At 38.9% G+C, this 15,728-nt stretch overlaps 1 protein-coding gene across 16 annotated transcripts in view; it reads right to left on the reverse strand.

Annotated features, from left to right (window-relative positions):
• Window positions 1-1,227: 1,227 nt before the first annotated feature.
• Window positions 1,228-15,728, reverse strand: part of cadps2 (Ca++-dependent secretion activator 2) — a 115,099-nt gene continuing 100,598 nt past the window's right edge. For 4 of the 16 annotated variants that reach the window (XM_027173382.2, XM_027173383.2, XM_027173386.2 and 1 more), the window contains 9 exons: window positions 14,371-14,526; window positions 13,997-14,144; window positions 12,872-12,886; window positions 11,069-11,143; window positions 10,651-10,734; window positions 10,512-10,544; window positions 6,836-6,943; window positions 2,133-2,237; window positions 1,228-2,044 (listed from right to left, as the gene is read on the reverse strand). In XM_027173382.2, coding sequence (XP_027029183.1) covers window positions 1,877-2,044; window positions 2,133-2,237; window positions 6,836-6,943; window positions 10,512-10,544; window positions 10,651-10,734; window positions 11,069-11,143; window positions 12,872-12,886; window positions 13,997-14,144; window positions 14,371-14,526 — 892 coding nt within the window. In that variant the 3' untranslated portion in view covers window positions 1,228-1,876. Of the gene's footprint in view, window positions 2,045-2,132; window positions 2,238-4,984; window positions 5,061-6,835; window positions 6,944-10,511; window positions 10,545-10,650; window positions 10,735-11,068; window positions 11,144-12,871; window positions 12,887-13,996; window positions 14,145-14,370; window positions 14,527-15,728 lie in introns of all 16 variants that reach the window. The other 12 variants (XM_047819748.1, XM_047819749.1, XM_047819753.1 and 9 more) reach the window with 7 other exon arrangements.

Here is a 15,728-nt window from a genome sequence, read left to right on the forward strand (position 1 = left end):
ATCTGAAACGAAACCTTATTCAGTAAACAAAGTAGAAGTGAAGCGAGCAGCAGGCTGGTGGGAATGCTGGCTGGGTCTCTGAGCACGGACTCAGCATCATCCTTAAGCTAGTTTCAAGACTTTTCTTAGGAAATTGTAGCCTGTGCAACAGATCATTAGGCCTATATGCTGATGAGCCAACATTTTGTACAGTAGAGGACAAATGACCCGAGGCTTGAGCTTCTCGGCCAGATGGGCGGTAGGCGGAGGGCGCAGGCTGCTCTTTTCTCCAGTCTGAGAGCTTAGAGAGACACACAGGGACAAACTGAGACACGCAGGGACACACAGAGACACGCATAGACACGCAGGGACACACAGAGACACGCAGGGACACACAGAGGCACGCAGAAACACGCAGGGATACACAGAGACACGCAGGGACACACAGAGAAACGCAGAAACACGCAGGGACACACAGCACAACTCCACAGAACTGCTTCATGAGCTAAATCACTCAGTTCTGTCCGTTGTAAAACCCTGCAGCCTGAATATGAGGCTTGTCATCATCTATTTCATCCATTTATTACACCGTGATGTATAACTCATATTATTAATTAGAACCAAATATACATGTCAAATTATTATTTGCACATTGTCTATCTATCTATCTATCTATCTATCTATCTATCTATCTATCTATCTATCTATCTATCTATCTATCTATCTATCTATCTATCTCATTTGAGTATACAGACATCTATCTATCTATCTATCTATCTATCTATCTATCTATCTATCTATCTATCTATCTATCTATCTATCTATCTATCTCATTTGAATATACAGACATGGGTTAAACATCACTTACTCTAATCCTCTATGCTTTTCTATTTCAAGTCTTCATTCGTTTGCTTTCTGAGCTCAAGTTTCTTTTATTACTTATTTATATTTGCCAAAGTCATTCATAAGGGTTTGAAAAGAGCTGTTAAATATAGATATTTATTCATTTTGCTCCATTCATGGTTATTATAATACTGGGAAGAGAAGATAAAATCTCAACCAGCCCAATTGCACATTATTACAATGAAAAAGAAATCTAACACATTTGACAGTAAATTTCTTGTTTTATTCTTATTTTAGTAGGGATTTAATCCACAAGATTTTTGTGGCTTTTTAAATGACACATTTCCTTGTTCTGGAATAAAAGGACTTGTGTTGAAACTAGTCTCAAATAAATGACACCCGATATTAACATTAAAAACACTTTTAATTCTAACATTTCAAACACACCTGTTCAAACTCAGGTGCACAATATACAATAGAAATATTTAGCACACACACTCATGCGCACATATACGCGCACACACGCACACACATTCTGCTTACAATTAGGTGACAAAACAGAACTAGGCAACAACATACAGAAACATACACGACTAACACAACTGAAGTTCATAATAATGTCACCAGTTATATTTATCGCACAACACTCGCATTTTATTCTAGTTTCAGGCTTCTGCTTGTGCAATGTTCATGCCACAGTGTAAAGCACATCAGAACTTGTGGTCCCAGTTGTATCAAAGAAAAATCCACAGAGTTTTTTTTCTGTAGTGTTCAGGTTTTTACCTAGTCATCACCAGCAGCACCTCTAGTGTTCACAGTCATAGCCAGCTTTGTTGGACATTAATTTACCAAACCATGGAACATCAAATGAAATATAGGAGGTGGTTATCGAAGTACATTGTACAAGCACACAGTAATAACAGCATAGTTATGCTTGGACAGAGGTGCTGTAGCATGGACATAAATAGCTTTAAATTGACATCACTCAGTGAAATGATTTATATAAACATCTAACAAGATCCGAAGTGATGAATCTGATGATGAAGGATTGAAATTAACCCTCTTCATCACTGTCTCTCATGCTGATGCCCTGCAGTCCGTCTCCCGCAGACACGGCGGCTGTGGCCTCCTCTATAGTGAGCCGGTTATAGACGGTCTCGTAGTTCTTGCTGTTCAAGGTGCTGTCTAGGACACCCTGGAGCCTGAAGTCACGGAAGGACTTCTGCAAAATAAACACAAAAGCCTCTAATAGACACTCTTCAAGGTTGCTTATATTGGTTCTTTGCAAATTCTTGAAGCAAACAATTGACCTTGACTATCTTGATGAGGGTTTTGAGTTGATAGACATGGAGCTGCAGGTCCAGTCTGTCCGTCAGCCAAACACACAATGCCTTCATGGAAGTGCTGTACCATTGCTATGAATATGCGGAAAAAAGAAAAGCAGAACCTTGGCTTAGCGTTTGAGAAGAGATTAATGCTCTGGTTGGTCATCATCTCCTCTGATAAAGTGAAGCAATGGCTTATTAGATAATTAGGTTTGCATTTACATTGATTGCAAAAACTTTCACAAACCGTTATATCAAAAAACAACGTTCATACTGTAATACATAAATATTGCCATATGCAATAAATGCCATCATTTAATGATTCATAATCACTGGTAAAACATTTTATATTACACTCCAAGTTATGTAAACTTGTTAAAACTTTTTACACAATTAAACTGGTCACAATATTCTTAAAATCCCATTAAAATCTATAGCATTTAAAGCCCATTAAAATCTATATGATTTAAACTGTTTAAGGAATACACACAATACCAAATTATTTCTGGTTTTTTCTTTTGTACAAGAACAGTAAATTATTATTATTAATTATTTCTATACCATTAAAAATATAAAAATAACATTTATTATAAAAACAGGAGTAATTTAAGAACAAGTACTCTGAACCTCTGAAACTCTCTCTCACGCACGCACACACAGACACACACAGGCACACACGCACACAGCATGTAAACTCTTGATCACACAGTAGAATAAATGTGATGTGGCACTTTTGTCCCTTCCTTTCAAATACATCAGCCAATTATGCTCAGTCTACATTTCCAGGTTAATAGTGAAGGCGAAGGTCTCATACAGCCAACACTTACACTGTAAAGGCAAAAGAACGTATTGGATTTTATTATAAGCAACATGATTATTTCGATCCTGAGCTAGTAGTGTTTTATTGGTTGGAGATGTACGCAAAGTTGTCAGAAAGTGAATTCTCATTGCTTTGTTAGTTGACTGAATGCCTCTTTAGGTCTCCAGAGATTCACTACAACATCAGCACATGACAGACTCTGACATGTCAAACAGACTTTTAATCAAACGCTCATCTAATGATGAATGGGGTTCTTTTACATCACATGGATTTATAGCTGGAAAGAACTAATTAGCTCATATTGAATCCTAGGAAGAAATAAAAGTAGTAAAAGTAGTTAAAGGTCATATTGCAGTCATTATAATATGTACTTATTAACGTATTGACAACATCTGCTACTCCTCATAGGATTACTCTTCTGAGACATATTTTTCTTTAACTAAAGTATTCATTCAGTTTAACCTTAAACGCTTGTACACAGGTGCAGTCAGCCAGTCATGTGGCTGAAGTGCAATAACCATGCAGATACAGGCCATCAGCTTCAGTTAATGTTAATATCAAACATCAGCATAGGGAAAGGTGCCTCTGACCATGACATGCTTGTTAGTGATGCCAGGCTCTACCTTTTTTCTCAGCAATCTAAACTCTAGAGAGTGTTTAGTGTGAAAATCCCAGGTGATCAGTGGTCTGTGACTATGCCACAGTTAAAGTCTCTGAGAGTCACGTAGTCTGATGTTTGATGTGAACATTAATTGAAGCCTTTGACCAGTATCTACTTCATGTTACACACAACACTTCTGCCACATGACTGGCTGTTTGTTGAAAAACAGGGTACAGATGTTCCTATTAAAATGGTCAGTGATTGTATGTTTTTTTTTTTTGTTATTTAGAATTAAATATGCATTAATGAGAATTTTTTATGTACTGTGTGATCTGTGAAAAACGTCATATTAATGATTATTTTTCAATCTCAGCATCTCTGAAATATAATCCAATGTAAACAGCAACTGGTGCAATACATACACAACAATATGCACATGTTCATATGATGGTATAATTAGAAATTGACAATATCTGATTAAGGTAATTATATAACACAATTAATAACCTTAAAAGACACACATTTTTATTTTTTCTTCATTAAAGAAAATCCTTTATTTGTAAGGATAATTGTAGTGATGTTCCTGACTGTCAAAATGTAAACAAATAAAACCTTCATTTTTGTTTTCACGTGCACAACAGTAGGTCTGCTGTACATGATTGTGAACACCAGTCACATTCATCTTTAAGTAATCAACAATTCCAACTCCTACACTTAATTGAATGTAGGAAAAATAGAAAGTGAGGCTCTCCCTAATTGAAGTGCTTAGCTAGAAACACAGGAACAAGGTGACACTAATTTGTGCAGGTGAGGGAGAGCAAGCCGCATTTCTCCATATTACTAGCAGTCAGACACGAACACATTAACGGGAACATTTCCTTCCTGTGCCAGTAATCACACACTTAAGTATCCTCTTGTCTTTATCATTAAGGAGGCAGTGAAGGGCATATGTGGCACCCGTGACCAAGCGGAAGACTCTGGCCCCTTGCCATGCAGACCTCATCACACTCTTAATAATGCTGATTTACTGCTGCCTGCAAGGGCATGCACAGCATGATTTCCACAAAGTATCTTATCTTAGACAAACACAATGGTTTTAATATCCATATATTTTCCCACATTCAGTCTAACACGGTGATGCAGCCAAAAGCAGAACTTGTACAGAATACCAATCTATCCATACTAGTAAAAATAGACAAGATCACATAATGAAACAAGAATACAGGCATGTGCACCGCTTCAGCAGCACTCTTTCTCTCACAGCCTGTTTGATGAGGAAGGGTCTTTGGGCGACACAGCAAGACCCTGCTGTCGGCTTCCTCTCCATGTGCATGACTGGGTGTGTGTGAGGCGCATTAGGGAGCGCGGGGAGTGTGTGTGAGGCACATTAAGCGTTCTGTGTGCCTGTCTCCTCACCGCCGCTCTCCGACCCCAGCAGAGGCCTTGCAAATAAACAGGAAAGCCCCAAACACTGCATCTCTCCAATCTTGCCCTGCACACAAAGTTTTCAAACACAATCTACACATACACTGCAGAGACCTTCCTGTTGTGTGTATATGTGTGTGTGAGGGGGTCTATATCTTGTGTTTCTCCTCAAATGTCAATATAAACAACTGTGTGTCTCCTGATTGTTTGACAATCTGTGGACATCTAGTACTGAAAGACCAAACACACACGCACACGCACACGCACACACACACACACACACACACACACACTTCCCATCAGTATAAACAGGTCAAAAGTGTGAGTTTTCAGACACTGAAAATAGTCACAATAGAGTGATGAGTGCTATTAGTGAGGCCTCATTGCCTCTACCACTAAAAACTTTCCAAACCTCCTTACACCTCTCACTCACTGTTTTTCTATACAGAACATAGAGAAAAAGAGGCCTGGAGTTGGGTTCTCAGGAGAGAAAGAGAGAGAGAGAGAGAGAGAGAGAGAGAGAGAGAGAGAGAGAGAGAGAGAGAGAGAGAGAGAGAGAGAAAGTCTGACAGACCGACAGACACTGTAAGAAACAGTGAGTGCTGTTGACAGACTAATGTGAACTAATAAGCTGTCGTGTAGTTAGAAGTTAAGCATAGATCTCAAAGTTGTTATGAAGTTGACCGTTTGCAGAATGCGAGTTAAACCTTACTCATCGTCAAGGAACAAGCCACAAAACGTCTTAACGCATGCACTGAATTTAGACTCAAAGCCTCATAATCCACCATTTAACAGAGCGCTTAAGGGCTTGACAACTCACGATCCACCCATTTTGCTGAGGCGTGTAAAGAAATGCTGTTGGAAGAAAATACAGCCACTGGTTTTAAGACCAAAATCAGTGTCTAATAGGCTTCTGTACACCAGAACTGATGTTTTGGTTTAGAAGATAGATGGCTTAACATGCATATACAGAAGGAAGTCAGTCAGATGATAAGTGAGCTCTTGTTGTATATCACAGAAAGCAGCATTGCACATGATTTTATATGGACTTTTATATACAACACCCTATATCAGAATTTTGCCCAGAACATATTTATGTACGTGCCCTGCGATGGGTTGGCACTCCGTCCAGGGTGTGTCCTGCCTCGATGCCCAAAGACGCTTGAGATAGGTACAGGCTCCCCGTGACCCGAGAAGTTCGGATAAGCGGAAGAAAATAAATGAACGAATGAACATATTTATGTACAGGTAATTCTATTTTTATTCTTTTCTTATGACTTTATAAGTTGGAAAGACTTCTTAAGCTATGAAGGATCATCTATACATGACCTGTTATTTAAATAATCAGTTTTTAATGCAAAAAAAAAAAAAAAAGAAATATATAAAAGTGTACTTCCATATAAAAAAGAAATTTCATCTGTTATTTGAACAGCCTGTGTACAATGGCCTTTAAAATGTACTGTATTGTCTATGGGTCTATTGTCTAACTTCTATAAAACTGCCTGAATAAAACAAAAATAATGAAGTGATATATTCAGTAAGAAAACTTGTCCCTCACCAGCCCTCAGGTCAATATTCTTCCTTTGAGTAGCTGTTAAGGAAAATTATGGGGAAAAGATCCGTTTGAAATAAAATTATTGTTTGATATTATTCTACATAATAAAGAAATCAGTGTAGCAACTGTAAGCAGCACTAAACAAACAATACGGTAAATATGCAGGTCTATAATACTCTGGAAAAGACATAATATAAGAGAGTGTTAAGTAAATTACGCTGTACTTAACCTTGCTTTCGCCCACTAGTGATACCACTGCGTGTGTTTGTGTCTGCTGAGGCACTTACGTCGAAGATTTTCTCTGTGTACATCTCATCATTCACACGGTCTCTGAGGATGTCCTGGTTTTGCCTCACAAATGTAATGTAGGTGTCTGCAAGATCCGTGCCAGGTTTCTGAGAGAGAGAGAGAGAGAGAGAGAGAGAGAGAGAGAGAGAGAGAGAGAGAGAGAGAGAGAGAGAGAGAAATGATGCATATGAGATTGATTTGACAGAAGAAAAGAAACTGTAGTGAAAAAAAACATTTACAATTTTAAAGGTAAAAATATCCGGCATCTTTGCATGCAGAAATAAATCTGCCAATGCCTTTACCTATGCCGTGTTTACAGCAGGTCATTGGCTGTCAGTAGTGTTTATTGAGTTTATATTCAGGACCCTGGAGGCATATATTGTAAAAGTGAAGGCACATTAATTACTGTTAAAGTACTGTATGATAAAATCCATTATAACACTATGTGACCAGGTGGAAAACAATAACAGACTAATATGCCTCTAAATTGCCTACAAGCTGTCAAGACAATCATCTCAGTTTACCTGAGCAACAAATAAAGAAAAAAAAACCCACTGCTATTCACACTGGGAGCACAAGTGAAGGAAATGCTCTAATACTACTGTAATTGCTTTGACACCTTTCACACCCATTTCTCAGGGGCTGACAACCTGCAGGCAGAGCACGGCTCCTTATCACGCTATGCTTCCTTCGTCTACACCTACGCCATGGTGGAGGACACAGGAACGCTACACCACAGCAAGGCGGAAATTCCCTTTTGGCTCTTAATGGAGAAATGGTGGGATAACTAGACACAACATATCTGATGGACACTCCATTTCTCAAGTTACTGACGGATCAGATATGTGACAGCTGCTGTGTTCATTCCAGCATAGCAGCATGACATTAAGAGCTTACCGCACAAAGATTTGTCTGAAATACCGAGCGCACATTACGCACACTTCCGACTTAACTCCAGTGTCAATCAATCACGCAAAACAAAGAGATTTTTTCTGATTTTGATACGTGTGTGAACTCACAGACACAAATAATATGTGCACTTTAGGGAACACATAAGGAACAAAGTACAGTGATGGAGACTATCAGAGCCATCAGACAATGTCAAACATGCTAATATTATAATGCTTTATTTGAATTCATTAAAATATTAAGACTGATATCCTTTCAAAGAGACTTTAAACATTAGCAGTAACCGTGTTCATATTGTATATAAACCACACGAGGATAAACCATAATATATTAGGTTTGGTTAAATTTCCTTATCATTTAACGTTATCCTTTCACTTGTACTTAAGGCTTTTGACTCTTCCCAGGGACCTTTAACACATATAATATAAATACTGTACATATGTTTATTTATCAAGTAAGTGGTAGTAAGTATGTATATATAATTATAGCAGACAACAAGGCTAATAGCTTCCTATTCACTAGATGCTCACTGCATGGGGTATGACATAATGGATTTTTCTCCCATTAACATGCAAAAGATCACAAAGGCCAAAATATTAGGAACTTGGGTTTTGAATTACGACAGACTTGGGTACAGCAACTACAAGCACAGCATAGGGTCTTAAACAATCAACATGTTTCATGACTTAAGTAAATATTAGTAAATATTAGGAATATTTTAAAAACTAAATGGTAGATGTGTTGAATATTGTTTTCCCCTTGAGCCGCATTCCCACCCTTGCTCACAAAGCTCCACCAACAGGATCCACAGGGGATCACAGAACAAAGTGTCTATAAAATAACTAACCCAGCCACACACAAACAAGCGTGCTGGACCACAAGCAACAAATTTTCTTATCCAGTTAATACATTTGTGTTGAGCCCATTGCTTGCTCCATTATCATGTTTATATAGTGATTAAGTCATAAAACATGTCCAGCAGTCTTAGTGTGTTTGTGTGCACTGTCACCTCAATCATCCCAGTCAGCCACATGACAGAGCTTTTTCTGACAGTGCAACAAAGTAATCACACACACACACACACACACGCACAAACACAAACACAAACACACACACACATACAAATCAGAGTTCTAACAAGCTTAAACATGAGTACACATATCCTGTCAGGGAACCTTCTTGGCCATCACTAGCACAGAATCCCAAACAGCTGACGATCAGAGGACGCAGGAGCATTTGAGCCACAGTAGGGGAACAATACGAGATCAGCTAGGAACAAGCAGGGGTGCTGGGAAGCCGGGGCGTGTGTGACTGAATCAATGCAGAGGTATGGGATGGTGTGATTAAGGCCAGGTTAATGACTGGTTAAGCTGAGGGGATAAGCGACGGGAATGGGAAACAGACGAGAGAAAGAAGGAGAGACAAAATAGATGGTAATTACACAGAGTGGCTGTTCTGGCTTCCTGCCACTGCCTCATTCACTGCCCAGGTGCAGGTGTATAAATGCGTGCGAGAGTGTGATTCTGTGTGTGTGTGTGTGTGTGTGTGTGTGTGTGTTTGAAAGAGAAAGAGAGAGAGAGAGAGAGAGAGTGAGAGAGAGAGATGAAGTATGTGTGAACTGTTTGTATGCCTTGTATGAGAATCTACAAGTAAGTTTGTGGTAAATAGTTTGAAGGTGGAGTGTGTATGTGAGAGCGTTAGCTTTTAATCAAAGCATGTGTTTTGGAGGGTGTGAATGTCTGACTCACTGTGTTTGGCTGAGCTACCAGCAGGGCTTGCCTTGCCAGAATACCCCACTGCTTGAATGGCAGTCTTCACAAAAGAGCAGAAGAGCTTAAATTTTCGTGACAAGGGCCCAGAAATGTTCAGTGGCAAAGGCCAGACCAGAGCCTGGCTCTCTGGCTCCCTCTCTGCTCCTGCACAGCTGTGAAATGGGCTTTCAAGGTGCTGGGTTGCCTCCACACAATAGCCCAAGGTGGACCTTACATTCTCATTTAACTTGTAAGAGGGGGATTTGCCTACTGCACACCACAGGTGTCTGGTGCCAAGAGCGCATGTTTATCAGGCTGAAAGATTTAATTGATCAGTGGAGCATGACAACAACATCGCTGCCTTGTTTGATTTTGCAATTTAGCTTTTTTTGACTAATGCACTTGTTAAAAACAACATATCTTGTCTTATGAATTTACAATAAAATAAAGCTAGAACCTGCTCATGTACTAGCAAAGCACTACTTCTACAAGCCATTTATTTTACAGAAATTAAACCAGTGTAGATTTCCTTGTCTGTTTGTTTCCTCCCTGCCACCTCTGAGAACACAGTCCTCTCGCCGCTTGTTGTGAAACCCGCTGTCGACAACTTTCTGGATTGTGAACCAAATCCAAGCCAAATGGGTTACCAATTAGCGTTACTTAGCCAGCTCTCAGATGCACCCTGGCACTACAATAGCTCATTGCAAAATTCTGCAACATTTAGCACTGCCATTTGATGAATAAATAGGAAAAATTTCTCATATGATGGCAAGAGATACTGAAACAGCACTTGATACTCGTCCGTTGGTTTTCTTACTGAGAGAGGGCATGCCAGAAGGCTAGGCTGCAACACTCGGCAAAGTTGGATTCCACATCTTACAAGAGATTACAAAACTGGCGAACGCACAAAACACCGCATGTGCTAAATAAAATACTTTGTACACAGTCACACAGCAGACACCAAAGCTTCATGCAGACAGTAAGCACTGAGAGTTCTGAGCTGAGTAACACTTACTGGGACATCCACGTACTTGGCTGCTGCTTTTACCTTTAAAAGAAGGCATGCGTAAACTATACTGACTTCATGTATGTCTTTAAATGTGTACTATTTCAGTTTTTGGCACTCAGACGAAAGAGGAAAAATAAACACTTACAGTAAAAGAAAGGATTGAAGAAAAAAATGTTCCTTCATCATATCGTGAAAGCTTGGACAACACGCCGTCTAAAACAGCAGCAAACTGCAATTGAAGAAAGGAAGAGGGAATTTAATACAAGACGAGACATTAAAAAATATTTAAGCAGCACACATGCCACATAATGACAATTTTTTAGCAGCCCACAAGAATGTGATAAATAAGAAATTGGGTAATAGCAACTTGGGATGAAAATACCATCTCTGATATTGAGCTGCTAGCTTCCTCAGTGAGAGGCTTCGGAAAAATCCAAAACTATCATTTATAGACCTTCTTATATTCATTCAGTGTAAATGGAAGGGCTCAGAGGCATTCGCCAGTACGTGTGAAGGCCAGCAGAAGAGCTAGCAAAAGCCAACCATCAGGAAACGAATAGTACCTTTGAAACCAGGCAGGAGATCATTTCTTTAAATGCCTCATCGATCAGGACATCAATTTTAGAATGGTACTGTTGCTGTGGAGATGTTCACATAATGCATGACTTGTTAATAGGATGTGATGGATTACAGCACAGATATAAATACAGTTTATAATACAGTTTAAAAAAAATAATTGAAAGGAACTGACTGCTGATAAACAGGTAACATTTTTAAATACATGCACAAATAAGAATCCGTTTATTATTAGTTTTGAACTAAAAAAAAGAAAAAGAAAAAGAACAGAAAAAGTATGAATTATATTCTGTATAATACTTCAGTCACTGCAATTACAAGTTCCTGTACTCAATCAAGAGCAACTGCAATTTTAATCTCACCTCACAGTAAATGAACAAACTGCATAATCACAGAAACATATACTATGGAGTAGAGAATCTTCCATGGCTGAGTTAAGCAGCTAATAGGCCCTATTATACCACTGAATGGAATTCCTTTCCTCGTTTAGGCTAAAGGAATCTGAAGGATACTTTTTTTTTCCTTAAAGCAGGCCGCAACAAGGGCAGAGTGGTGTATCTCCAAAAGTCTCATTCAGCTGCAGTGCCCAAAAGCTCAATCTGACTTCAATTAATCTTGCATTATTAATCTGGTTTTATTGATTCATTTATTTTTGGCTCAAAAAAGGTGATGCTGAAAAAGATAGGAAGAAGGATAGGGAAGAACTCTGATGGAAGAGCAAACGAGAGATAGAGGAACAGAGAAAGAGGAGGGAGGGAGAGAGGGAGAGTGTGTGTGTGTGTGTGTGTGTGTGTGTGTGAAAGGGAAAGAGAGCCTCCATTCGGCTCCGTTGAATAGATGCCTTTGCTGCATGTAAGGCAAGCAGGAGTTCATCTCTGCCAACAATGCCCTTTCACAGCACATCTAAAGAACACCCAAATTAAAAATTTCAATCAATAAAGAGCGTAGATCGGTGACAAATTGAGGGTGATGAGAGGTCACCATTGGCAGCCCTAATTTTCTTTTCACTATTTTTCACTACATGAAATGGCAATTTTTCCATAAACAGAATTATGGGCTAATCTTAAGGACTTTTTACCTCAATTAACACTTCCATGTTTGCTTTTTATACAACAGTGGGGGCCAAATTGCAAGGGCTCTTTTTGCATTAGAGGGGATTAAATTGTGGGGTCTTTGCTGTGTGTGAAAACCAAAAGAACAATAATTTCTTTTGAAAACATTTATCTGGGAGCGATCCAGTAAGAGGCACTTCAGGGAGAAAGCAGTTTCTAAAGAGTAACCTTGCATTCTGAAACACAGCAACCCCTTTCAATGGAAGCGTGAACAGGCAAAGATATATGCTAGTAAAATTATTATCTACATATTACAAACACATGTGACACACATACATGACATGAGCCAGGAAAACATTCTGAACTCTTGTACATAGATTCAGCTGAATGTTGAACAAATTTCAGAAGCAAGAAACATAATGCTCTGAGAAATGCTCTTTTTGATAGCAGAAACATTAATTAATGTTAACATTAACATTAACACAAGTATTTTAATATAGAATGATAATTGAACATTTATATCTTTATCTATATCTTTTATCTTTTCTATATTCTTTGCAAGTCACAGAGCAAAGTATTACTAAAAAGAAAAAATGGTGTTGAAATGAGCACTGGATAAACGTATTACAATAAAAGCTGAACTGAGAGATGATCATGGAATAGAACTGATGACCTATAAATGTTTTCCAAGGCAGTTTAATACAACAATTTTTAAGCATGAGTGCTTGTGTAACTCACCCACTGCTGGTCCATCTAGGATTCATGCAATGATGAGCAGGACAAATGAAAAGATAAAAAAAAAATGTGTAAAATAGACAAAGAAAATAGAAGATCTGATATAAATAAAAAATAAATAAATACAACAACTGAAAATATGGCATACAACAAGAAGGATGAACTAACCAGTGATCTGAATCCATAACAAACAAAGATGCACCATCAGGATGGAGTGAGAATCACTGGTTGAAAAATTGGCTTTATCTTTAGAGGAGATTTTTTTTTTTAACTTTATCTCATTTTGAAAGCATCTTTATTTCTTTTACATATTATTTATTTATTTTTGCACGCACGCACGCACGCACGCACGCACGCACGCACGCACGCACGCACGCACGCACGCACGCACGCACGCGCACACACACACACACACACACACACACACACACACACACACACACACACACACACACACACACACACACACACACACACACACTTACTTTCAACAACAAAATGGAAAATCAGTTGGATTAGCTACCATCTTTACATTTACTCAGGAGTCTTCCAGGTCGAGGTTTCTCCACTCAATGATCTACTTTTGTTTTCAAAAACCGCACACCAATCAAAGAAAAAGCGAAATAAAAGCTTATACCCAGATGGTGCTTCTTTCTACGATTTGATGGATATACTTCAGAGTATATCAGAGTTGTGCTATAGTTAATCATACACTACACACACTTTAATGACCTTGAGTAAGTCATTACTGTATTGTGATTTTTTATATTAATAGACAAAATAACACACACACACACACACACACACACACACACACACACACACACACACACACACACACATATATACACACATACACACACGCACATATATATATACACACATACACACACACACACACATGTATATATACACATATACATACACATGAAGGCAGACAAAAATACTCTTCTGTCAAAAAACATTCCAAATGAATTGCATAATCATTGATAACATCGGCACTTTGTTTGGTAATTTAATTTCTTGTGAAGATGCTCTTTACTGTAAACTCTTGACATTGTACATTTTCTGTTATACGTGAATTGTATATGTAAATATAAGATGGACTTAATATGGATATGGTTTTACCTCTTGGCCTTGGTCGAGGATACAAAGCTTAGAGTACTGCTTCTTAGCATCCATAAGAATGTTGAACATGGTGCAGACCGACAAAGGCACCCTGAAGTCAGTGGATTTACTTGACTTCTGCATCTTAATATCAAAAGCTGCTTTGGTCCTGCATTAAAAGAGGTACAGCTTCATATCACACCTCACATTATTGGATTTATGTGTGCACTTCACTTACCATTCAAATGTCATAAACATTCAATAAGGCCAGTGCAAAAGCAAAAGTAACTCTACTGTACTGGATAATTGATATTGTTATAAATAAATGCAGGATAATTTAAATGCAGGGATGTACATTTAAAAATAAATGCAAATGTTTTAACATGAGCCTTGACCTTTTGACACAGGCTTCCATCATATCACTAGCCATGAGCTTCAGCCTCTGCTCCAGATGTCTGGCAAACTCCGGCTCCGGCCAGTGCAGGTCCATTACAAACACCTGGAGAGCGTCCAGTTTCCAGAACAGGTCCTCTGATGTCGCTGAGCCATTACTGTAAACATAAAGCATAGAATAGGACCAGCGTTCTCTGGCTTTTTTATCTAATGTAAGGCATCTAAATTTTCAAGCCCCACTAAATTCTGTAAACTCCAGCTAAATGAAATCAGCATATCAAGTAATGTCTTTCAAGTACTTGAAGTGTTCATCAATAATTTGAATAGAATTGGTTTTCTGTAGGTTTGTCCAAGCTAATTTTAGCAGCACGTACTGTACCTTTAGACAGAACATGGTAACTTAGCAACTAATTCAAAAGAACGCTTGAGTTAAATCATTCAGAATGGCACTTATGTAATTTGCTTATATCCAGGTTTATTTGTTTATTCTTGTGATATTGTCATCATAATTAAAAAAAAATTCTATTCATGCTAAAAGAAATCATGTTTTATAATAAAACAATTTAGTCATGTTATGTGACTCATCAGAGGACAGCAACAAAACAGCTTTGCCTATACAGATCATACTGTAGCTGCTGGAAAATGCTTCTGGGTTTCCAGAGGCTTAAGACAGCCTCAGCAGGGCAGACAGATGGACTGACACCACTGTGTCAACCACAGTTAACACAACAACACAACGAGAGGCTGACACAAGCAGCATTCAAGTGTACAGCGCAAAACGCTCAGCAGTAAGGAAAAAAAGGGCACTCACTCCTCTCGCTGTTAAAAGACTGTTACCTTCACAAGTGGCAGTCCTGGAAAATAGTTTGGCAAAGTCCACAGTGCAATTAAAAAGGATGAGCATGAGTTCCCACTCGATTAATTAGCGGCGGTACAGTGTGTGAGGGCTCCCTCGGGGGCCTGCGCCGCCCCCTCAAGCCTGTGAGAGCGGGGGAAGAGGCAGCATGAACAAATGGACGAGCTTCTCGCCAGGAGCAGCACTCCTATGGGGGAACACGGCATTCTGACTGCCTCTAACAACCAGCTAACCACAGAGTCCCATTGGACACACACCCACAGGACTGCTCCCACTACAGACACTGTTTCAGGCCTGAAACCTGGTGTGCATTTGCAGTCCAGCCTGTTTACAATGAACATGATCGACATATTAGGATTTTTTTGATGATCAACAGTGTTCCATATTAACTATAACATCACTGTCACCATTATAGTCAAGGCAATCGGAGAGACTCAGAGACGACTTAAATAGTTCCGCAATTAACAAATTCCGTTCCATGAATTTACAAGACGAGCAAACCAA

The sequence above is a fragment of the Tachysurus fulvidraco genome, chromosome 10 (genome assembly GCF_022655615.1).
Source record: "Tachysurus fulvidraco isolate hzauxx_2018 chromosome 10, HZAU_PFXX_2.0, whole genome shotgun sequence".
In the NCBI taxonomy this organism is placed as follows: Eukaryota; Metazoa; Chordata; class Actinopteri; order Siluriformes; family Bagridae; genus Tachysurus; species Tachysurus fulvidraco.